Source organism: Neolamprologus brichardi, chromosome 14, assembly GCF_056152115.1.
Source record: "Neolamprologus brichardi isolate AB-2024 chromosome 14, ASM5615211v1, whole genome shotgun sequence".
Lineage (NCBI taxonomy): Eukaryota > Metazoa > Chordata > Actinopteri > Cichliformes > Cichlidae > Neolamprologus > Neolamprologus brichardi.
Window position 1 is genome coordinate 2,828,359 of NC_142117.1, and position 24,548 is coordinate 2,852,906.

The 24,548-nt window shown below is 42.4% G+C and overlaps 1 protein-coding gene across 1 annotated transcript in view; it reads right to left on the reverse strand.

Moving 5' to 3' along the window:
* Window positions 1-3,691: 3,691 nt before the first annotated feature.
* The window catches only part of rnf31 (ring finger protein 31), a 43,260-nt gene continuing 22,403 nt past the window's right edge, over window positions 3,692-24,548 (reverse strand). The window contains exons 16-25 of the mRNA XM_087850630.1: window positions 24,394-24,492; window positions 21,826-21,915; window positions 19,597-19,711; window positions 16,627-16,739; window positions 15,604-15,714; window positions 15,184-15,232; window positions 11,617-11,713; window positions 7,623-7,788; window positions 5,502-5,654; window positions 3,692-5,321 (exon numbers count right to left, since the gene is read on the reverse strand). Coding sequence (XP_087706756.1) covers window positions 5,604-5,654; window positions 7,623-7,788; window positions 11,617-11,713; window positions 15,184-15,232; window positions 15,604-15,714; window positions 16,627-16,739; window positions 19,597-19,711; window positions 21,826-21,915; window positions 24,394-24,492 — 891 coding nt within the window. The 3' untranslated portion in view covers window positions 3,692-5,321; window positions 5,502-5,603. The remainder of the gene's footprint in view (window positions 5,322-5,501; window positions 5,655-7,622; window positions 7,789-11,616; window positions 11,714-15,183; window positions 15,233-15,603; window positions 15,715-16,626; window positions 16,740-19,596; window positions 19,712-21,825; window positions 21,916-24,393; window positions 24,493-24,548) is intronic.

Below are 24,548 nucleotides of genomic sequence, written 5' to 3' on the forward strand. Positions count from 1 at the left end.
CTGGAGAACTTCAAGAAATGCTGAGGAGTCATTTCGCCCTTTAAATCAGCTGTGATGGATCATGGACACATCTAAAACCTCCAGGACACTGGCACTCGAGGCCTGGAGTTGCCTACCCCTGCACTGGAGCAACTTAATGAAAAATGAGCTAAGTTATGTTTATCTTACTCAAATCTTCTTCTTTCTTTTTTTTAAAGCTAACCATGCTTACATTGAACAGAGTATGCACTTAGCCCTTGTAGACAGTCATAGCTACACTGTGTATAGTGCAGGTGTAGTGCTGCTGACCTCAACTGAGGATGTTGTCGGGCAGTGGAAGGAATACTTTGAGGACCTTCTTAATCCCACTGACACATCTTCTGCAGCAGGATGAGGGGATAAGGGGGGGGCTCATTCGTCACTGGGGGTGTTGTCACTGAGGCAGTTAAACCAGGCTGTTGCTGGTTGACATTCCTCTACAATGTAGCATGGATATCTAGGGTGGTACCTCTGGATTTGCAGACTGGGGATGTGGTTCTCATCTTCAAGAAGGAGGACTGAAGGGTGTGCTCCAACTATAGGGGAATCACATTCCTCAGCCTCTCCAGGAGCCTCTCTATAGCAGGGTACAGGGGGGGTGAGTCTGTCTGTTAGTCAAACCTAGGGTTCAGGAGAAACAATGTGGTATTTGTCCTGGTTGTGAAACACAGGACCAGCTCTTTATCCAGTCTAAGATATTTGGGAGTTTGCCCAACCAGTCTACATGTCAGAGAATTCTACTGGCAGTACTTCAGCAGTATGGGGTGTTCGGCCTGTTGCTACAAGCCATTGCATTTTTATTCAACTGTTGCAAGAGCTTGGTTCACATTGTCAGCAATAAGTTTCGCTCCGTCAGGGCTGCCCTTTGTCACTATTTCAGTTCATTTTTATTGAAGACAACAGAATTTGTACTTTTAGCCAAGTGGGGCTTGGCTTCTACTTGGATCATCTCAGATTCTCATCTCTGCTTTTCACAGATCATGTGTTTCTGTTGGCTTCATTAGGTGGTGGCCTCCAGCTCACACTGGAGTGGTTCACAGCTAAATGTGAAGTGGCAGAATGAGAATCAGCACCTCCAAGTTTGAGTCCTCATCCAGAGTGGAGTGCTCACACCAGGTCAAGGATGAGTTGCTGGCCCAAGTGGAGGAGTTTAAATATCTTGAGGTCTTATTCACGAGTGAGGAGAGAGGGGAGCAGGAGATCGACAGATGTATTGGTGCTTAGCTGCAGTGATGCAGACTCTGTACCAGCCCATCGTAATGAAGAGAGAGCTGAACGTACAAGCATAGCTCTTGATTTACCAGTCGAGCTATGTTCCTACCCTCACCTACGGTGACGAACTCTGGGTAGTGACCGAAAGAACGAAAATGGAGTTCAACCATCGGAAAGGGGCTCAGAGTAGAGCTCCTACTCCTCCAAATTGATAGGTGGCAGCTGAGATGGTCCGGGCATCTGCCAAGGATGCCCCCTTGGTGAGGTGTTCCCAATGGGAGGAGGCCTCGGGTCAGAGAACGGCTTGATGTTCCCCCAGACATGAGGTCAGGGCTTCTGTGCTTAGGCTGCTGTTCCTCTAATCGCCCCCGGATGAGCGAAAGAAAATGGATGGATAGTCAAAAGAAATGCAATTCACAGTAGTAGTTTTAAAAAGTATTGTATGCTTACAATACAATAAAATACATATACAGTCTCCTCAGTTACAATAAAACTAGATATCACAGGTCAGTGCTAGAGAGCACCGCTTTCAGTCCTCTGAGTGACTCGTAAAGTTTCAGGAAGTTACCCACGCGCTAACTTCAAAATCAAAAGTTGAAGATAATCCTTTTAGTTTGATGAAACATTGTTACTGTAACTAATATGAGAGTAGAATCATTCAAACAATCATGATTGTTTATCGAGCCAGGATTGGAAATTTACGGTGTAGAAAGAGCTAAAAACTGCAGTGTTTGTTTTTCTGCTTTGAAAGATTAAATTAAATGTTTTCTATGTTTGTGATTGTTTATCATCACAGAAATAGTTTTCCTGCTCTGTTTACATTATACATGCTTCCCTTAGGCAATATCATTAAAAGGCATAGCATACATTTTCATTGTGCAGGTGATACCCAGCTTTATGTGTCCATGAAGCCAGATGTCTCTTCAGTATCACATGGAAGTTGGTCACAACGCCTGTGACCGGACTGGCAGATGAGTGTGGTGGTACCCCTTTCCAAGAAAGGGGACTGGAGCATGTGCTCTGATTTCCGAGGGCTCACACTTTTCAGCCTTCTTGGATGGGCTATGCCAGGGTGCAGCAGAGGGATCCATTTGTTAGTTGCACCTCAGACTCAGCAGGAGCGATGTGGTTTCTGTTCTGGTTGTGGGGGACCTCCAGGCAGGGACCTCCAGCTTGCACTGGACTGGTTTGCAGGCAAGTGTGAAGCACCCAGGATGGGAATCAGGAGGTCCAACCACTGTTATCAGCTAGAAAGAGTGAAGTGCCCATTCCAGGTTGTTGATGAGTTGTTTCCCCGAGTGGAAGATGTTAGAGAATTGTGGATCAATATGATCGTCATTGTGCAAGATGATTAGATGTTTAGCATGGATGCTCACCTGTTTCCTACACAGACACACACAACACATGTTCACATGTGAGTGTTTTATCTGTTGCAGGATTAATGAGATGATTGTGTGACCACTGAGTTAATAAAAGAGCTGCGAGAGGGGGCCGGAGTTTGGAGTTGTCTGGGATCAGGTGAGGAGCTCGCAGCTCCAAGACCCTGGTCCGATCGGCTCCCCTTGCAAGTTAAAATGGATCGAGCTCTGTCTTGCTTTGTTCACGGGAATAAGTCTCTGAGTCAGCGAGGTCTACAAGGATAGACCTAACAGAAGACTTTAGGTATCTTGGGGATGACAAGTGAAATGGCATGAAAGTGAAACTGTCAATTTACTGGTTGATCTATGTTCCTACCCTCAACTGTGGAGTAGGAACATAACTGAACTAATCGTAGCTGTTATTAAGTTGGTTAGGAGCTCTGGGTAGTAACTGAAAGAATGAGACTGAAATACAAGAGGTGGATATGAGCTTCTTTCGAAGGGTGAGGGAGTAGGCTCTCCCTTAATGATGGGGTGAGGAACTTGGTTATAAACGAGGGGCTCAGAGTAGAGCTTCCACTCCTCCACATCAAAATGTTGTGAAAAGTTTTCTTAACTATGCGTCCTATGTCATAGTGAGAGTTTCAGTGAAGGACTACCAAATGCTAGTACTCCAGCCTAACATCATATATGCAAGACCTAGAAATGCTGGAGCCTTCTTTGGACAAAGACACTACATCTCCGGTCTAGCACAGAGCTCATACCCTATATTCTCAATGGTATGGGGTTGTATTGATGACATACGACACACCCATGTTACAGAACATGTTCTTAGCATGAATGAAAATGATAACGATTCTTCTGATCACGGTTTCCGAACTGGATTTGTTGTAAAATCACATAAATATTGGCTCTGCATATTTATTTCCATTCCAGGCAATATTTAATACGGTTCCTCGAATGTCCTGTTTAGAGTAATGTCTGTGACTGTTGCTACACACCACATCATATTGTATATGTTGTAGGGTTCCTCTGCTTCGTGTGTAGATTAACCAGATGATCAGCATAAACATTACCAAACTGTATAAAAAGGGTATCAGTCATGTTATTAATGTTTTATTAGACACAGTACATGACACAGAACACACTTTCACAGGGACTTATGTTGCTTATTACAAACGGTGGCTTTTAAACTCTCAGTATGTTATTAATTTGGTCATTATCTGTCTGTCGAGTGTAAGCATTCTGATTTTTACATGCAACCTACCAATCTCAAATGGCCAGTAAAAACAAAGTTGTGGAAATTTCATTGAAGTACAGCATTTTATAAGAAAGGAAATAAAAGATGAATTTTTATGTATCAAAACAACTTGTTTACTTTCTGCCGTAACAGCTTTTGCAAAACATGCAGTCACCGGTGGATTCTGAGTTTACAGTCCTTCATTTCTTTTCATCCCTGCAGAGTGGACAACTTTTATTCTCTTGGCTCTTAACTTACTTAAGATTAAGTAGGTTAACTTACTTAACCTACTTAATCACTAAGTAAGCTCTTATGTGAGCTTACTTTGTGATGCACTTATAATTTCAATAAGATGTTAATTTGCTCCAAACAAATCCAATGTTACAGTCAAACTGATTTCAATACATCTTTCAATGAACTTTGGTAGTAAAACAAAAATATATATCGCTACCTTAGTGATTCATTTGCTGCTGAAGCCAATTTAAAATAAAAGTATTTGCCCTTGTATTCATATCTGTGTATTATATAAGGCTGCGTTTCACAGCTGGGGAGTGAAACAGCGAGTTTGAGAAAAGAGGAAAGTTTTGTTTTGTTTGGTTGGCACAATAAAAAGATCAGGCTGAAATCATGGCTGTTCATTTGAGGAAAAAAGAAGCAAAGCCTCAGTGTACAGAACTGTGTAAACATCTCAAACCAACTCTCACTTCTTTGAATTTTGCGAGGAAAATGGGAGCAAGTGCAGCGATTTTTGAAACGTATTTAAACACACATGGAAGCCAAAAACAACGTCTGTACAATCCTAAAGTCCAAAAGCTGAAACGCGGCTTTTGGAACTAAACTCTGTTGATATTCACGACTGTACCTCTCTGATATCCTTCGTCCATATTGATGATGATTTAAGATCTGTTGCCACTCATTTCAGTCCGGTTCTTGTGTAGTTTGGCCTTTTCTCTGTTTCCCTTCCTTAAGAGAAACAAATCACGTAAATCACTCAGTTCCTGTGTCGGAGCTTTGACAGATTTTTCTTCCTTTTTTAGGACGTGATTTGTAGATGTTGTTTATCTGCTGTAGACAGTTTCTTTATACAATTCTTCTTTTGTAATTCCCTCGGCCATGACGCTGTTCTTTAGCAATCACCTTGTTGGTACAGACATATTATTCTATGCCTGTCAAAATGTGATATCTTTGGCATTTTTCACAGACATACCTAAAGAAAAGGAAACACACTGTGTGTTTTTGGAAGGCTGCAAGTGTGCCTACAAATATGATTTAAAATTGATGTCTTTGTGATGTAGTTTGACATGTGAGGACACATCACTGGTTCATCTCTTGAGTTAGGAGCATTTTTTATGCTTGAATGAGTTATAGGTGAGTGTTAAATAACTTAGCAAGCAAACAAATATTCCTCTGAAAATGAGTGAAAAGCAGGCAACATCCAAACTTCGAAAAAACTCGAGAAAACCTGAAGAACGATTGCTCAAGAACGTCTGTCTCTGTGGAAGAAAAATGTAAAGAAATGAGTTGTTGCTCAACAATTTTACACAAAAGAACATTCAGTTGATTTAAATGATTTTGTCAGAGCTCGTCTCGTGTTCCAGCCCACATACACTGATTTTGAAACTATTTATTCGCACTATCACAGAGGTATAAGTGAATACTAATAAATCGTCCACCTGAAAAACAGGGATCTTCTTGATCATCTTGTCTTGTTGCTGAGTTTTAAGTTGAACGGTTAGTGTAGTTACAAATGATATAAAACAGGAACTGAGCATCCTCTACTTCTTTCGTGGCACCTTATCACCGAGCGGTACTTCATCCATCAGTTTCTGAAAAGACACCACAGCGGTGATGTTAACATACCGTATAGTCATGCAGAAAACACAAAATACATTCTGGTGAAGCAAAGATGCTCTATGAAACACGCAAAATGTCTTTAGAGTCAGTATTCAATAGGGATGGGTACCGGTATCCGGTGCCATGATGGCAACGGTTCTGACATAAACGGTAGTAACCAGACCGAAAAGCAGCGCACACTTCGGTGCTTTTTTTTCCTGAGCTGTGATACACTTTGGATTCTAGCCAATCATTTTACGTTTCCGAGGATAGTAGGCGGGTCCAGGTACGTACGTTCTTTTAGAGCAGAGCTACAGATTAAAAATGCCCAAGGCGAAGCGGTCAAAGTCTGGCTGTACTTCACAGCAAAAGATGCAAACTCAGCAGCTGCAACAAGTGCTTTAAGCTGATACTGTGATACTGTCAAAGGAGGTAACACCTCAAATCCGATGAAACACCTGGCGACGCATAGCATTTTTTTAAAGCAGAGAAATGCGCCGTATCTGATAGCTTGCTACGAGACCTCACACCGAGCACATCTACTGCGGGTGTGGTGCCTGTTATCGACCTGGAGTTAGCAACATCCCCCAAAAACCCGAAGAGGAGAGTCCTGGCCCCTAGCCCTGCCAGTGTAGCAGAAATGATGAGGATGATGATGCAGCAGCAGCCGTTCTTCTCTGCGTGAGTAGCTTAATGTTGTTCGTGTGTAATTTACGTTGAGTAGGCTAACCACGTTATTACATTAATGCATGTAAGGTGAACTAGCAAACACCATCATAGCTACATGCGGCTGTCTTCTTGTTTGATGGCAGATACTCCCTTCACCCTGGACAAAAAGGCTAAAATGACCAAAGAAAAAGTGGAAAACAGTTAAACATGAGAGGTTTTTGGACAAAGTTTGTGTTTTTTCCATTGTTTAAGCTGCTTCCAGCCAAGAGTGATACCATATATGCCCCATAGCTGCAGAAAAGGCTAACATTGTTATCTTTTTACAAAAAAACAGCTGAACATGAGAGGTTTTTGGACCAATTTTGTGTTCTCCATTCTTCAAGCACCGTTTAAGCACCGGCACCGTTTCAAAAGTACCGGTTTGGTACGGGTATCGGATAAAACCTAAACGATACCCATCCCTAGTATTCAATGTAGGTAATAAAAATACAAAATCATATTTCTGGGCTACAGCTGCTGTGAGACAAAGCTCAATAAGCCAGTTAAAGATTCACTCTCTGGCCAGCATCTGTACCAGACACAAAAAAGCATACTGTATAAAAACCAATACAATACACACGGATGACATAAGTACAGCAGCATCAATAATATCATGAGTGTTACGGCTATATACAAAAAACACAACAAAAGTCAAACACACCCTGAACCAACACGCTCACTAAAACAGAATATTTAGACCAAAACCTTTCAAATAAAGCCAACGTCTAACTGGTGTGTCACCTGGAACCCACCACTCAGTTAACAGGGAACAGGAAGAGGGGGAAAACTCACTGTGCTACTTATACAACCATTACACTTCCTCATTAACTCGATGTCATTAATTTTTTCATTTAATTTTGGATATTAAATTTCACCATTAACTGTGAAGTGTCCCCATTTCTGTCTGAAGTCTGAGTTGGTTAATGAAAACATTCTACCAGTTAGTGTTTGCATGATGGTGGTAGACGTCTAACAGGGCAGTCTTACATTTCCCAAGTTGCTCAGTTAGGTTGGGATGAACTTTGCAGACTTTTTGTGAAGCCAATTCTACATCTTTATGGTTAACGTGGCCGCTGCGGTCAGGATAAAAATGTTTTATATTGTAAAGGTGATAAGTTATTTACAGTGACCATTCCCAGAAACCAATGGACCTACACAATAGCAGAATAATGATCCACATCTGAACTAAAGATGGCCAGCATAGAAATGAAATGATGTTCAGCAGTGAAATGTATATAGGTAATGATCCTCACCTCAAGCAGCCTGGTGTAGTAGGTGAAGGTGTCCTCCCCGTCCCTGTGGGTGTCATCTACCTTGTACCTCCTGCAGGCCAGCAGCAGCTCGTTAGAGCTGTAGAGCGGTGCCGGGTCAATGGAGTGGCTATTGATCAGGCTCACCAAGTACTCCCGGTAATGCTTCCTAGAAACCAGCACACCACCAAAAAATTATTTACAGTGGGGCAAAAAAGTATTTAGTCAGCCACCGATTGTGCAAGTTCCCCCACTTAAAATGATGACAGAGGTCAGTAATTTGCACCAGAGGTACACTTCAACTGTGAGAGACAGAATGTGAAAAAAAAATCCATGAATTCACATGGTAGGATTTGTAAAGAATTTATTCGTAAATCAGGGTGGAAAATAAGTATTTGGTCACCTCAAACAAGGAAAATCCCTGGCTCTCACAGACCTGTAACGTCTTCTGTAAGAAGCTTTTCTGTCCCCCACTCGTTACCTGTATGAATGGCACCTGTTTGACCTCATCATCTGTATAAAAGACACCTGTCCACAGCCTCAACCAGTCAGACTCCAAACTCCGCCATGGCCAAGACCAAAGAGCTTTCGAAGGACACCAGGAAAAGAATTGTAGACCTGCACCAGACTGGGAAGAGTGAATCTACAATAGGCAAGCAGCTTGGTGTGAAAAAATCAACTGTGGGAGCAATCATCAGAAAATGGAAGACATACAAAACCACTGATAATCTCCCTCGATCTGGGGCTCCACGCAAGATCTCATCCCGTGGGGTCAAAATGATCATGAGAACGGTGAGCAAAGATCCCAGAACCACACGGGGGGACCTGGTGAATGACCTGCAGAGAGCTGGGACCAAAGTAACAAAGGTCACCATCAGTAACACACTACAACGGCAGGGAATCAAATCCCGCAGTGCCAGACGTGTTCCGCTGCTGAAGCCAGTGCATGTCCAGGCCCGTCTGAAGTTTGCCAGAGAGCACATGGATGATACAGCAGAGGATTGGGAGAATGTCATGTGGTCAGATGAAACCAAAGTAGAACTTTTTGGTATAAACTCAACTCGTCGTGTTTGGAGGAAGAAGAATACTGAGTTGCATCCCAAGAACACCATACCTACTGTGAAGCATGGGGGTGGAAACATCATGCTATGGGGCTGTTTTTCTGCCAAGGGGACAGGACGACTGATCCGTGTTAAGGACAGAATGAATGGGGCCAAGTATCGTGAGATTTTGAGCCAAAACCTCCTTCCATCAGTGAGAACTTTGAAGATGAAACGAGGCTGGGTCTTCCAACATGACAATGATCCAAAACACACCGCCCGGGCAACAAAGGAGTGGCTCCGTAAGAAGCATTTGAAAGTTCTGGAGTGGCCTAGCCAGTCTCCAGACCTCAACCCCATAGAAAATCTGTGGCGGGAGTTGAAAGTCCGTGTTGCTCGGCGACAGCCCCAAAACATCACTGCTCTTGAGAAGATCTGCATGGAGGAATGGGCCAAAATACCAGCTACTGTGTGTGCAAACCTGGTAAAGACCTATAGTAAACGTTTGACCTCTGTTATTGCCAACAAAGGTTATGTTACAAAGTATTGAGTTGTATTTTTGTTATTGACCAAATACTTATTTTCCACCCTGATTTACGAATAAATTCTTTACAAATCCTACCATGTGAATTCATGGATTTTTTTTTCACATTCTGTCTCTCACAGTTGAAGTGTACCTCTGGTGCAAATTACTGACCTCTGTCATCATTTTAAGTGGGGGAACTTGCACAATCGGTGGCTGACTAAATACTTTTTTGCCCCACTGTATATATCAAGTGACATCAATGATCAATGAGTCTTAAAGAGGGATTAAAAAAATATGCCAAAGCCAACCAGAGTTGCTCATTTTGTGTGTATACATATATAAAAATTCCCCGCTTGCCCCTGCGGGCGGACAATCCTTCAAGCTCGGTCCTCTACCAGAGGCCTGGGAGCTTGAGGGTCCGCACAGTGTCTTAGGACTGCGCTCTTCTGGACAGAGATCTCCGATGTTGTTCCTGGGATCTGCTGGAGCCACTCGCCTAGCTTGGGAATCACTGCACAGAGTGCTCCGATTACCACGGGGACCACTGTTACCTTCACCCTGCACATCCTCTCGAGCTCTTCTCTGAGCCCTTGGTATTTCTCCAGCTTCTCGTGTTCCACCCTTTGGGGCGTCTCCCATTTTGACCTCGGGACTTCCAGGTTATACTCGGCACAGATGTTCCTGTACACTATGCCGGCCACTCGGTTATGGCGTTCCATGTATGCCCTGCCTGCTAGCATCTTGCACCCTGCTGTTATGTGCTGGATTGTCTCTGGGGCATCTTTACACAGCCTGCACCTGGGGTCTTGCCTGGTGTGATAGACCCCAGCCTCTATGGATCTTGTACTCAGAGCTTGTTCTTGTGCTGTCATGATTAGTGCCTCTGTGCTGTCTTTCAGTCCAGCTTTGTCCAGCCACTGGTAGGACTTATGGATGTCCGCCATTTCTTCTATCTGGACATACCATACATGGGCCTGTACTTCCATGATGGTTACTCTTGTTGCTCCTCTTCTTTCTCGGGTTTCTGCTGCTTGAGGTATTCACTAAGCAGACTATCAGTTGTGGTCATCTTCTTGATGTACTTATTGTTTGTTTCATCCTGGACAGGGATTCTGACACTCACTAGTCCTTGGGCTCCTTCCTTGTGATTAGCATACAGTCTCAGGGTGCTGGACTTGGGGTGAAACCCTCCATGCATGATAAGGGCTTCCTTGTTTTGATGTCAGTGGCTTCTATCTCCTCCTTTGACCAGCATTATCCCAGCAGGGTATGTGATGACAGGCGTAGGTGTTGACTGCCCAGATCTTGTTCTTCGCATTACGCTGACTCCTCAGGACTCACCCTACTCTCTGCAGGTATTCAGTGGTTGCAGCTTACCTGGTGGCCTCTTCATGGTTCCAGTCTGCCTGTGAGAGTCCTAGGTACCTGCAGATGTCCACAGTATCTGCAGTGTTGCCTTCTGGTAGTAAAATCATTGTCTTGATGTCAGTGGCTTCCATCTATCTATTCTTTTTTATTCTTTTTCTTTCATTCACTATTAGCATACAGCTTGTTGCCATCCATGTAGAGGAGGTTGCTGACGATTGCCTCATTTCGTAGTCAGTCTTCCTAGCAGGTTATGTAGAGGAATTCACCAATGGGGTTCAGGGCTATGCAGAATAGCAGTGAGGGCATCTCCTTGGTAGATCCCACAATTGATGGTGACCTGCGCAATCGGCTCGAAGTTGGCCTCTAGTGTTGTTTAGCACATCCCCAACGAATTCCTGATGAATGCTCTTCTCTTAATCTTGTATAGTTCTCGGGATTCAGGATCGATGTGTGATGCATTGAGTAACAGGCTTTCTTGTAGTCATTCCAGGCGGTGCAGAGGTTGGTCAGTCGAGTCTTATAGTCTTGGGTGACTGCTCTATCTACCAGGAGCTGGTGTTTTGCTGTCATCAAGTGCTTGCTCATTGGGGGTTATGTGATTTTTGGGATTTCTTTTTAACTGTAAGGTCTTTAACTTACAATGTAAACCGCCTTGAGGCAACTATAAAAATAAAATGGAACTTAACTGAATCATTTTTATGCACGGTTTAACAAGAGCAGTTCAAGTATTCTGGGACACAGACAGAGGACAAAGAACTGTGAATTATTTTAATTATCAATTCCCTTATTTCTGTTTGTGTTAAAAAAGGTTTTAGCACAGTGGCCAGTGTGACTTTGTTGTTATATAATTGTTGTGCAGATGGACATCATATTGAACTCTTCATGCGAGTCATAAGAGTCCAGGTAATTCCAGACCCCCACATAGTGTTTTGAAGCTATTTGAAGCAACCAACAAGGTTCACACAAGATTAAAGACAAGTGCTCCTTATGGACTGCCAGAGACTCTGGGATCTAAGGAACATATTACAAACAAAGCAAATACTACTCATTAAAAGCTCCATACTCGCAGAGTCCAGCATGTCCAGGTTGGGTCTGAGCTCCACAGGCTGCATCTGACTGCTGCCCGCCCTCATCTTTTTGCTCTATTACTCCACACAGATCTAAAAGGAAGAGAGGTACCCATTTAAAAATATAGAAAAACATCTGTGAAAATCAATACAAAAATTCCTTAATTGAAAAATTCCTTATAATATTCAGAACTCCATTAATTCAGCCAGGTTTCTTCCTGTTAAAAGGGAGTTTTTCCTTCCCACTGTCACCAAGTGCTTGCTCATTTGGAGTCATATGATTGTTGGGGTTTTGTTTTCTTTGTATTATTACAATATAAAGTGCCTTGAAACAACAACTGTTGATTTGATTTGGGGCTGTATAAATAAAACAATTCAAATGTATTAGTATTAATTTGTATGTACATTTCCTAAGACAGCCAGTCATGGTGTCAAATCAACAACAATGTGTTACATTCTTAAAAAGAACGACTAAGCTAGCCAGCTCAGCAACACTTAAAGGCCTAAAAGATCACAGAAGACAACTGAAGTGGACAAATTCGTTCCACGGTTGACAAAAACACCTTCGTAGCATTGAGTCGGGTTAAGAAAGCAGCACAGAAAAAGAGAAATGCAGAGAGAAAATGGTCTCAAAAGGGACACAAATGTGTAAGATATTATCCACAAGGGTAAGCTAATGTTTAGAAATATGTAACGCTCAGATATATATCTGTGATAAATGGCATGAGATCAACTGTAAAACATACTGGAAGCCAGTGGAAACGGGCCAGACGAACCCAATTCAGAATTACTAGTATTGGTGTTGGGTAGAACGGTGTGCTTTACAAATCACAGCTGGAACTATGCAGACCATCATAAAAACCATTTTAATGTATTCTTTGGTTTCATTTTTATGACTGATTTGCTCAAAGAGATGAAACAACTAGTAAATATTCACAAAGACATTTGGAGCAACCATGGACACCTCGACTAAACTGAATTTAACTAACAATATGTTTACTTTCCAGGACAGAGTAGTGATTTATCCTGTCTGCCAGCTTTTTGATCTGAATGCACTGTTGTGCTTTTCCAAGATCAGCTCTTCAGGGTTTATCTGTTTATTTCTTCATTTCTATTCATCAAGACATAATAGAGTTACAGTTGTGACATTATAAGTTAAATTTAAATTTTAATGATAAAAGGATGGAGCATAAATGCAAATGTTCGTGAGTGTGAAAGAGAGAAAGAGCGAGAGCCCAAAGGCTGTCAGTCCCAGAGGGCCAGAAGTGACCGGCAACCAGCCCTGCTACAGGCCACCCACCCCCGTACAATCCCAGGGCTCCAGGTGCCTAATAACCGCCCGGTGCCCAACAGTATAATGAAACAGGTTACATTTTCAGGAACGCAAATATAGAAAGATTACCCTACAGAAAGCATGTCCCAGCGCCTAGAACAGAGGAGGGCAATCTCAGTCCACGAGGGCCGGTGTCCCTGCAGGTTTTAGATGTGTCCTTGAACCAACACAGCTGATTTAAATGGATAAATTAGCTCCTCAACATGTCTTGCAGTTCTCCAGAGGCCTGGTAACGAACTAATCATGTGATTCAGGTGTGTTGACCCAGGTGAGATCTAAAACCTGCAGGACACCCCTGGCCTAGAAGCTACAGGCAAACAGAAAGAAATGCTCCCAAACCAACAAAAGACAGATTAGTGCTTGACACAACATACAATTCAGAAGGGGAGAAAATCCAACAGAATATTAATTAAGCTGGGGTTTAATTAGTTTATTCAATTTAATTTCATTAAATTTAAAGTCTTAGCTGTCACCTATAGGCCAAAGCGTCCCAGCTGCAAACTTTTTTAAACTGGTAGAAGAAAAAGACATTTGATGAACCACATTTCTCTTCCTGTACAAAGAGGAACAGACAAATGCGGAGTAAGTTTGTCGGAGGTGGACCAAACCCAGTTTCTTTGCAATAAGAAAGCTTTTTGGATTTACAGAGCCCACCAAATCCCCTAAAATACAAATGGTAAATGGCCTGTATTTAAAACACTGATTACTTGGATTTGACTTTTTCAAAAAATCTTATTTGTATTTCACCCTTAGTTACTATAACGACCCAAGGGTCCAGCGCACTCTGCCTGGGATAGAGTTACTGGGAGTGGATTGTGTGTCAGTCACAGGCACTGGTCCTGGCGCTCCGATCCAGGCTTCTGACACTGGCACATGGAATGTCACCTTGCTGGTGGGGATGGAGCCTTAGCTGGTGGGTGAGGTTAGGAACTACTTACTAGATATAGTCGGGCTCACCTCAAAGCATAGCTTGAGCCCTTGAACAAGCTTCCTGGAGAAGGGTTGGACTCTGTTCCCCTCTGGAGAGATTATATTATCACAGTCTGCTGTCCCCATGACTCAAACCCAAATAAGTGATTGAAAATGGATGGATGGATGAACAATGTCCATTTTGAGATACTGGTTTAAGTTTACGGTCGTTAAGTCTGACGTCACTAGCCATGTCTGGGCCTAAACTCCGCTGCAGGTCCATATATCAAACGATCACTATAGCATTACTGAGAGTTGAAAAACTGTCTAAAGTCTTTCATCTTTAATAAAATGATCAGCGTTCTGCTCTACCAGGTGTAACAATTGAGTTTAACATCCAGGCATCCATGAAAACGGAATTTATGACATTTAACGGAGTTAGAAGTTAGCAGGAAGTTAGCTCGCTAGCTTCTATCTAAATACAATATAGCATGTCCTGACTGCGGGGTTTTGGAAACAAATTCAAACGTACAGCTCTGTTATCACTTCCAACATAAATGAAGACAGAAAACTAAACAGCAGTGACGTTTGTAGGGTTACTGAAGTTTGGCTAGCTGTAGCTAATGATGTGCTACGTGACCGCTAGCGACACAGCTATGTTAGCATAGCATAAACAAGCTAACTTTTTTCCCTCTCGATAAAAGTTAACGTGAGTGTTCTCGGTGGTCAGGAACAAATGTAATCGCATGGCAGGATGCTGTAAAAGGACCAAACTTCAGCCAGGAGAACAACTGAGATAATCCATCCACAATACGAGGTTAGTCATTCATATACTGCTGCATGGGCTGGGCTGTAGCTACATGCTAAGGTTTTAAAAACTGAGCTTAAATAAATGATTAGCGATAATAAAAACCGAGGGAGGTCAACAGTGATTACTGACTGTTTTAGGAGCTTTTTGAGATTAAATAGAAGAAAATACAAAACATTAAACACGTTAACAACACAAAAGCATATTATACGCAGACTACTTTAGAATGATCTTTCAGTGGCCTCTGACAGTGGACTCAACTCTCTGATTCTCCTGTGCTTGCACCTCTTTTCACTCCCTTTCACCTCTGCTGTATTCAATCATTAGTAATCACTAAACTTGGACTCTCTCCTATAGTGTGTCTTTCTCTGTGCTGTTTTCCATGTACTTGTGGGGCCGTTTAGTGTGCCCTCACTAATATGAATGCCATGGAGAAAATATTAGAAAGAGCACAACTCCACAGCATCATCAAAAGTATTGAAACAGAAACCTTTGATGGAAGAAACAGCCTACCTGTCTGGGTTCCAGGAGGAGGTTCAGTGTTGAAGGCAACTCCGTTATTCTGTCACGAAGATAAGATATGATGAGACGCAAAACAGGCACTGACCAGATAAACAAATGAAACAGAACGAAGAGTCTTTAGGATCACAGCAAAAATACAGAAGAGACAAAACAAAACGAGTAACGGCTCTAAACACACATCTCTGTCATGACCCTGTGTTTTGAGTTTCTTGTGTTTTTATGTCATTTTGTGTTATGGTTTAAGGTTCATTTTGTAGTCCTGAGTTTCTTCTATGTTAGCTTTTTGCACATTTAGGCTCCCTTTGTGCCTTTGTCCTCTGTGTCCTCTCTGTGTCTGTGTTTGTGTGTCCTTGTCTCTTGTTTCCCTCTTCCCATCCTTGTGTGTCATTCCACAGTTACATGTGTGTTTACCTGGAGCAAAGCCTGCAGCCTGGATGGTTCCCAGTCTCTCAGATAGAAGAGACAGTCTCTGGGATGATGGGCATGCAGTCCAGACACCGTGCACTGGTCCACTGCACAGGTCTGATGGGAAATAAGAAGAGAAAGCCATTTTTATTTTTCCCCTCAGTCTGCTCACGTAACACTGAAATTAGTAAAAATTTAAAAAAAGGAAACTGTGACCTTTCACTAAACACTAATACTGTTTTTAAAAGACAGGACATAAAAATGTGCAACTGAACTTCACACGTGATGAAATACACGCAAAACTAAATTGTAATAAATACATCAATACTGGTTTCTGTTTATTGGAAAGATGTTGATGAACTGTTGCACCAAATACCAATGAACTGAACAAACACCACAGCTGCCAACAGCTGTTTGTCTCATGTGAAACAGCCAAAAACAAGAAAACAAATCTGTGCTGCATTCGTGTGTCATCAGTGGATTTATCTCGGAGCCTTTTCCAAAGCTGCTGATGTCAAAGGTTCCACCTTCTGAACAAGAAATGCTGTGGCTCAGATCAAACATGAGGATCACGCCTCGTCTGCATCGTTATGAAGTGCTTACTTTTGTTTCAGTCGTTCAAGATTTCACACAAAACAAATCAAAAACAGTGTTTTAATGATCACATGCTGCTCTCCTTTTTTAGGGATAATAATAATAATAGAAGTTGTACACGTGTTTTCACTCCCCACAGTCTGTGTGAAATGATCAGACGTGGACTGGTTCTTTTTCTACTTTACCTGACGACTCAAAGTGCTTTATAGAGCTGCCCTAATTCACCCATTTACACTCTAATGTGTACATCGGAGAGCAGCGGGGTTAGCACCTTGCATGCAGACTATTGCAGCCAGGGACTAAACCAGCCTGAGCATTAGTAGATGACTACCCCACACCTCTCGGTCACACATGTATCCTAGCTAGAGTATCACATGGCTCAAATGACTCCTTGGAAAACGACACCATGAAGAGGACTGTATGTGACAGACTTACAGTGTGGAAAGGGTTGTTGCAGCCACTGCAAAACTGGTAACGACACTGTGAGCAGCAGAAATGCATGCAGCCTCCTTTAGACAGCGCATACTGAAAGCGACAGTTAGGACAAGCTAGAAGGAGGAAGGAGAGGACACACAGGCAGCATTACATTCAAGAAAACCATTTCAGTCTGACATAAATGAGTTGACTTTACTTGGTAACGTTGAACTTGTTACACAGTTAATGTTACGGATCTCAGCACTTGATGAGCTTGCTCTGTAAGTTTATATGGCTGAGCTGCTTTGGCTCCTAAACGCTTTCATTTTGTAATAATAACTTAAAGTTGAGTGTGGAATATTTAAGTGAGACCAGCTGACTCGTTTCAGCAGTGGCATCATGTTACAGCATCACACTCAAATGCAGGGAGCTCTTCAGAATAACACAAAGGCAAACTGGATGTCTAGGTGTCATATACCTGTGGCAACAGACGGAGCACACCTGAATTCAAACAGAGGTGCGGCCCAATACCTTTGTTCATATACTGTAACCTTACTCGGTTACACAGCATTGACAGGAGGATAACAACGCATGCATAAATGTGCGTGTTTGTGTACTTACACAACAGACCTGTCTGAAACATACATAGACATCATGAGACATAGTTTGCAGAGCAGCAACACAACACAGAGTGCATTATGGGCTGTTCATAATCGTAATGCTAAGATAGAGATCAGCTGTGTGTTTGGTTTCAGATTTGTACGTCCCACAGAAAGCTTCTCATGATGGGTTTTTGGTCGTGGATGAAACAAACTTCACGATGAGTGAAAACAAATGAATATCATATGAAATTGCATTTTATTTTTTCAATACAACATCCTATGACATCACAATGATGCCCCACAGTGACAGGCTCATGTCATCATATAGTAGTTATGATGCTTTAATGATAAAACTGTAAACTTTGCTCTAGTTTTCCACTTTTATCAGAGAAACACTGGCAGAAGCCAGGACTAAACACTGAAGTTCACACATGGCATCAATTTGAAAGACTTGAGCTGAGTGTGGCAGCAGGGTTTCGTTTGTGGCTGCACTGCAGGAGGGGGGGTGCAGTGGGTTCAGGGCAGTTCTAGGTGAGGCTGGTTAACGCAGCTGCCTCCCCGTCTTTAAGTAGTTTGTTGGTACCAGTGGTGTGTAAGAAGGACACAACCCTAAAACAGCCCGGAAACACAAAAGATACAGCAGAAGAAGTGTTTGTGACCACCCCTGTGTTGTGTTAACCAGCAGCACAAAGCTCGCCATAGTGGCGCTATCAACTACACGATGAGAGATGTTGGACCCACAGCATGTACAGCCAGTCCAGGCATCGCTGTGAGGTGTGTCAAAGCTACGTCGAGCCATGGCAGTGACTGAGGGCAGGGCTGCGGGTCTCTCTCTGCTCTCTGGGGAGGCTGCTGTTGCCCTCGTGGGGAGAGTTTGGAAACATCTGCTCCACAAGATCAGCGCCGCCGGTTCAAGGGCTGTCAGAGGCAAAGGATCACACGTTTGCCTACGCTTGGAGGCTCTGTGACATGGCAGCCAGGTAGCTGCAGTCACACCCTGGGAAGGAGGAAAAGGTGACTGCTGGAGTTTGTCGTCAAGTACCAACTCATTGAGAAGACAGCAGAATGGGTCCTCGGCCATCGGCCAGGGAGCCTTGATGCAGCAGTGACTTTGGTGGACAACCAACTACTACGGTGGATGGAGGACCCTGGGTGGATGCAGTCGTCGGTGGGGAATCCCGAGAGATATAATCTCTCCATTGTGTCCTGAGTTTGCCCTGGGGCCCCACTGAGACACGCCCAGAACATGTCCAGGAGGCACAAGGAGTCATCCTTGTCAGATGCCAATACCACCTCAACTGCCTCAGCTCTGGCCAGTTGGTTAATTATGCCTCCCCTTTCGTTAAGATATGTAGTATGCAGTGGTCCCAGCATACAAATATCTTAACTAGGGGTGCAACGATACACAAAATTCACGGTTCGATATTTTTTCGGTACAAAAAAAATGTTCATGCTTTTTTAATTTGTCATTTATTAAAATTATAAATATATATTTTAACTCAAAAGTACAGTTTTTAAATTTAATGTTGCTGAAACAACAAAGTAATAAAAAAAATCTATCTGATGGAGAAATCCCTCATCTTTGGAAAAGAGAGTTTATTACAGAGAAATGTCTCTTTCCAAAATAAAAGCTCTACTATACGCTTCTTCTGGGCTATATTCTCAGCAGCATATTAAACATATCAGGTCCCCATAAGGAGAATCACGTGCTAACGGCTGTCTAAATGACTCGGGTAAAGTTTGTAGCATGCGTGCTTGTTGTTTTTGTCTGCTTCCACTTGTCTTTGCACGAGGATGATGTCGGAGTAAATGTGCAGTCATATTGGTTGTGTTCCCACTAGTGCTGTCAGCGTTAATCTGAAATGACGTTAACGCCACAACACGGCAAATCTCCGTTAACGAGCTACCGCGGATCGCCCCGTGCGTGCGTGTCTTGCTAGCTTGCGCTGCGCTCAGTGGATCTGCGCTGACAGTGCAGCCTAGGCAGAGTAGTCGAGCGCAGATCCACTGAGCGCTCAACACAGACAGCATCGTTAGAAGAAAAGTTGATAAAATAAATTAAAAATGTTGTATTATTCATACATATGCGTACCGAACCAAAAGCACTGTATCGAACAGTTCAATATCGATACGAGTATCGTTGCACCCCTAATCTTAACCTCTTAAGTACCAACACCCCCAGATACGGCAGCAGCAAAAAGCCTGCTATTGCAAGATTTTTAGAAAACTTGACCTCTGCCCTTAACCTTAAGGTTTAGGTAACCAGGATTGTCTTGCCTCATTTTCAAGTTATCACATTCACAAACTTGGCTGCCCATGCATCACAGGACTTTAGTGAAGAGGACTCCATGTTTACACAACTAATCAGAGGTTGTGTGTGTGTACTTACTGATGCCGTTGTCTCTGAGGTATCCAGCCAGGCCCTGTCTCTGATATTCTGGATCATTCTCTCGTTTCCAGGACTGGAACTGTTCACAGGACAGACCAGCATGCTGAGACTCCCACTGCACACAAACAATGTTTACCAATGAGTACACAACAGAGCATATAAAAATGAATTAGTATTGTAAAAGTTACATAGAAAGATATTTATAATCATGTAATATTTCATTCTCTTTTAAATTATAAACATTTATAATATTTATAAAGGCTTGGATTGCACTCAAGCACAAGTCTACGAGGACTACTTCACAAAATAAAATATTAGCCCAGGGGTGTCAAACTTATGAGCCCCATCCAGCCCATGATATAATTATATATACATCCCACCAGATCACTTCACGTGTCAGTTATTAACAGCCTGGAGGCAAGGGTGAGACTTTATTTTGATGGGCACACCGTGCTGCCCATTACATTCCTAGACAGACTGGGATCATACCATTAGGTGGAAGAAGGAAGGGGGGGAGTAAGTATAGTGGTACAGCCAGGACTTTGAATCAGGCGTCGTGCATGAGATCACTGTTCTGCAGCTTGTTGTCTCAGTGAATGATTTCAGATTCTCAGATGAGTCCACATTTCCATCTTTCACTCGCTGCTGCCACATCTCAAGTTGTGGGAGCTGAGCGTTTGTGCCCTGCACGATCTGATATCGTCGTGTTGGTGTTGTTCCCAGATCATCATAGTAAAGGTTGTTCCAGGATCAACATTGCAAGTGACCAATCAGAATGTTGTGATGTCATACTTTTGCGACTTCGGGAAAAACCGGCGTAAAACAAAAAACTGTACTTAAGCTGCGAGAAACCGCCTTTGTCCGCCGATCAACGGACCCTAACCCTTTAATAAACGCTAAGCAGAATTGATATTGTCCTTGCAACATTGGAATTTCATAAATGCACGAATGGGTTGGTGCGCAAAAGAATAACGTCACAATAATGTGATTGGTCACTTGCAATGTTGGACCTGGAACAACATTTTCATGATGATCGGGAACAACACCAACACGACGACATCAGATAATCCTTGTGCCCTGCATCTGCACATTCAGTTCATTGAGTTTCAGGAACATGTCGCTGAGGTATGCCCGTTTCATGAAAACGTTGTTACAGTTAAATTTGTTGGTGAGATCACAGCCTTCTTCATTCAAAAACATGCAGATCTCCTGTCCAAGTTCAAAGAGCCTGGACGGCACCGTCCCACGTAACAGCAGGTGGAGCTCACTGTGATGCAGAACTGTGGCCGTTTCTTCAACCGATCCAGGTTCACAGGTCGTGTTTTGATGCAGTTGACTGTGGCGACGACATCACCCATTATGTCATTCAGCTCAGGACTCAGCTGTTTAGACACTAGTGCTTCGCGGTGTCTTACAGTGCGTCCACTGCCGTCTGTGCAGATCCCCACACAGTCCTCGATGTGTTTGAATAGTTTCTCTGCGCTGGCTCTGGCAGGAACTTGTTTGCAGAAAAGCAATTCCTCCCTCAGCATCTTCATCTTCGGACATACAGTACGTTATCAGCAAACAGTATTAATTCCTCCGCAACTGTGGCAACTTTATAGGAGCTGAGCTGAGCATTGCCAGCACAGATGCAGCTTTAGTAACGAGACACTGTTGAGCAGTTTATGTCTGAAAAGGTCAGCTGACTTGTCTTTGTGCTCTGGATGTTTTGTCTCCAAGTGGCATCTTAGCTTGTTAGGCTTTAAACTGTCACAAGCTAGCACTTTAAGACAGACGGCACACTGCTGCCTCTCCTCATCACCCACTGCTGTGCAGGTGAAGCCAAAGGCGAGATATGCTTTATCATATTTTATAGTCTTTGGCTTGGAAGCAAATTTGATGATGCTTCATCCCCGTCAAAACCCGTCCATTATGCTAGCAAGGCCCAAGCATTCGTTTTTCTTTCTTTATTCATACCAGACGCACACGGTTATTACGCTTTCCCCACTTTGAGGGGGAAATGTAATGATTCCTCCAGTTTCGTATTTTTGGACTATTCAGTTACGACATAACTTTAATGTTAAGGTTCTTAAAAGAGTTGTGAAGAGCAGACGTGCTTGGGATGTCATATTTTTATGGCTTAACAAATGGATAAGACTGCAGCTCTGCAGAAAAAGTGAAACCAAACAAATGGAAGAGGCTGAGCATAAAGTGGTAAGAAAACAAGAAACACAAAGAGACACTTACAGGCTTTTTACAGTGAGCACAGAAACTGTTTCGACATTGAAAACAGGTGACCTTCAACTGGTCTCCATCATAGATGAATCCATATGAGCACTGAGGAGAACAAACACGAGAGGGGAAAGGAGAGGACAAGATAGAAATTTCATTGTACAATAACACTATAACGCAATCATAGTCCATGAAAATGACTTCTTGAGTTGTTTAAGTAAAAAGGTATTTTTAATTCAATCATTTCAGTGGATCTTGAAAGCTCCATGACATACAGAGTGCACAGACTCTCATGTAGTTACCAAGCACTCTGCAAGCAAGATTAATTAATTCATTATAGCCTTTTCAAAATAAATTGCTGAACTAATAACTGGCAATGAGTCAGTCATATTGTTGTGGAAGAATTTTGTCCCACTCTTTGCAGAATTGTTTTATTTCAGCCACACTGGGGTGTGTTAACATTTTAAAGGTTATGCCAACATTTTTCTTCATTTGTAGATGTTGGCTCTCATTATGGTTTCCTGGAGTCCCAGTGCCTCTGAAATGGTTCTGCGCCCTGTCCCAGACTGTTTCTCACCTGCTTTGCTTCTCGTTTTTAAGCCTGTCATGTCTAGTAGATCTGAATTCACCGTTGTGCCAAACAACATTTGTGTTTCCGAGATGAGCTCTATGTTACTCTGTATCGACTCCGATTGTTTGTGTTTATCTTTTTCTTTCTTTCTCTATTCATTCATTTCTGTTATTACTCAAGATTGCATCATAATCTGTTTCTATAAATGTGCGGGAGAACGTGTTGCTTTTGGCTTCACTTTGTCACACAGGTTCAGTTTAAGGCTACGTTCACACTGCAGGCGAAAGCGCATCAAATCCGATTTTTTTGACCCTATGCGACCCATATCCAAATCCGATATTTTCAAATCCGATCTGGGTCACTTTTGTATGTGGTCCTGAATCAGATACATATCCGATGTTTTAGAAAGCTGCTGTTTGATGGTCATGTCGCATTAAATCAGTCTTTTACGTCACTGACACAAGACAGACAGCAAGCCGGAGAAGACATCGTGAACGCTTCCCAGCCATCCCGTGTAGATGTCAGTGAAACTGTTGGGAAGACAATGTGAACATTTTATTTGTTCTGTATAATCTGCAGATTCTGACAGAAATCTGCAACTATCCTTTGAAGCACCGCTCCTCTAAAACAGCAATAAGGATCATTATTAGGTTATTTACATTATTATGTCAATAACAAAATAACTTAAAGCAAAAATTGGGAAACGTGAAGTCCGAAGTCTTTATATTAACGGCCATCAGTCAAACAATACTGTTGCTCTGGGTCTAAACAGAGCGCGTTGTGTGTGACGTCTTCTTTTGCGCATGCGGCCGCTTTGAGCGTTCACACTAGAGCGCGTTTGCTGTCACATTTTATTTGTAGTGTGAACGAGCAGACAAAAAAATCAGATTTGATCAAAAAATCTGGATTGAGCATCAAGACCTGCAGTGTGAACGTAGCCTTTGTGATTTCTTGATTCAACAGGTCTGGCAGTAATCAAGTGTTAGTAAAAATGAACTTAGTTAATTCATGATTTTAATAAGGAGAGCAATTACTTTTCCACAAGGACCAGATAGGTTTGGATAGCTTTTTCCCCTTTAATTAAATAAATCCTCATTTAAAAACTGCATCTTGTATTCACTCAGGTTATCTTTGTCTAGTATTAAACTTTGTTTGATGATCTAAAACGTGTGTGTGAGAAATATGCAAAAACGTGTGAAATTGGGGAAAATTGGGTAAATATTTTTCCCAGCACTGGAGTTACATATAGAACCATTGTGATGGGAGTGTTGGGTCTGTTTTGCATCTGTGTCACAGACTCTGAAGTTAGCGTTCATCCTCCAGCTTCACTGTGTTTATGCTAGGCTAACATAGCTGTGTCGCTAGTGATCATGTAGCGAATCATTATATACCAGCTAGCCCAACTTCAGTAACCCTACAAACGTCACTGCTGTTTAGTTTAATGTCTTCATTTATGTTGGAAGTGATAGCAGAGCTGTACGTTTGAATTTGTTTCTGAATTCCCTCAATCAGAACATGCTATGTTGTATTTAGATGGAAGCTAGCGAGCTAACTTCCTGCTAACTTCCTGCTAACTCTGTCAAATGTCATAAATTCTGTTTTCATGGATGCCTGGATGTTAAACTGTTACACCTGGTAGAGCAGCAACACTGATCCTTTTATTACAGATGGAAGAATTTAGACCATTTTTAACTCTCAGTGATGCCGCAGTTATCGTTTGACTTTTGAACCTGCAGCAGAGTTTGGGCCCAGGCACGGCTAACGACGTCAGACTTAAAGACTATAGCTTCCATCTGGGAAAAGTGAGCTCTTCACTGGTCACCAATTCAATTTCAAAATTTGCAAAACTACTTACTGCACTATTGTTTCATATAAAGAAAATTGAATCTTTAACACATCAATAATCCACAAACGTGTACTCAAACTTGCATCACTTTTAAATAGAAATTAAGTAATTACATTAAGTAATTTGTTCATTGAGATTTTGTTGCAAATATTGATCCTGTACTCACGTGACAGCACCAGAGAAATTTGGGGTCCTTGATTAAAGCCTGCTCTGTCAGCTTCTTGTGAAAAAGCTCGTAGACTTCTGGCTCTAGACACTCTCGCAGCTGTGAAGACCAAGTGTTAGAACGTTAACTTCACAGAACGTACACGTAAAGACTGA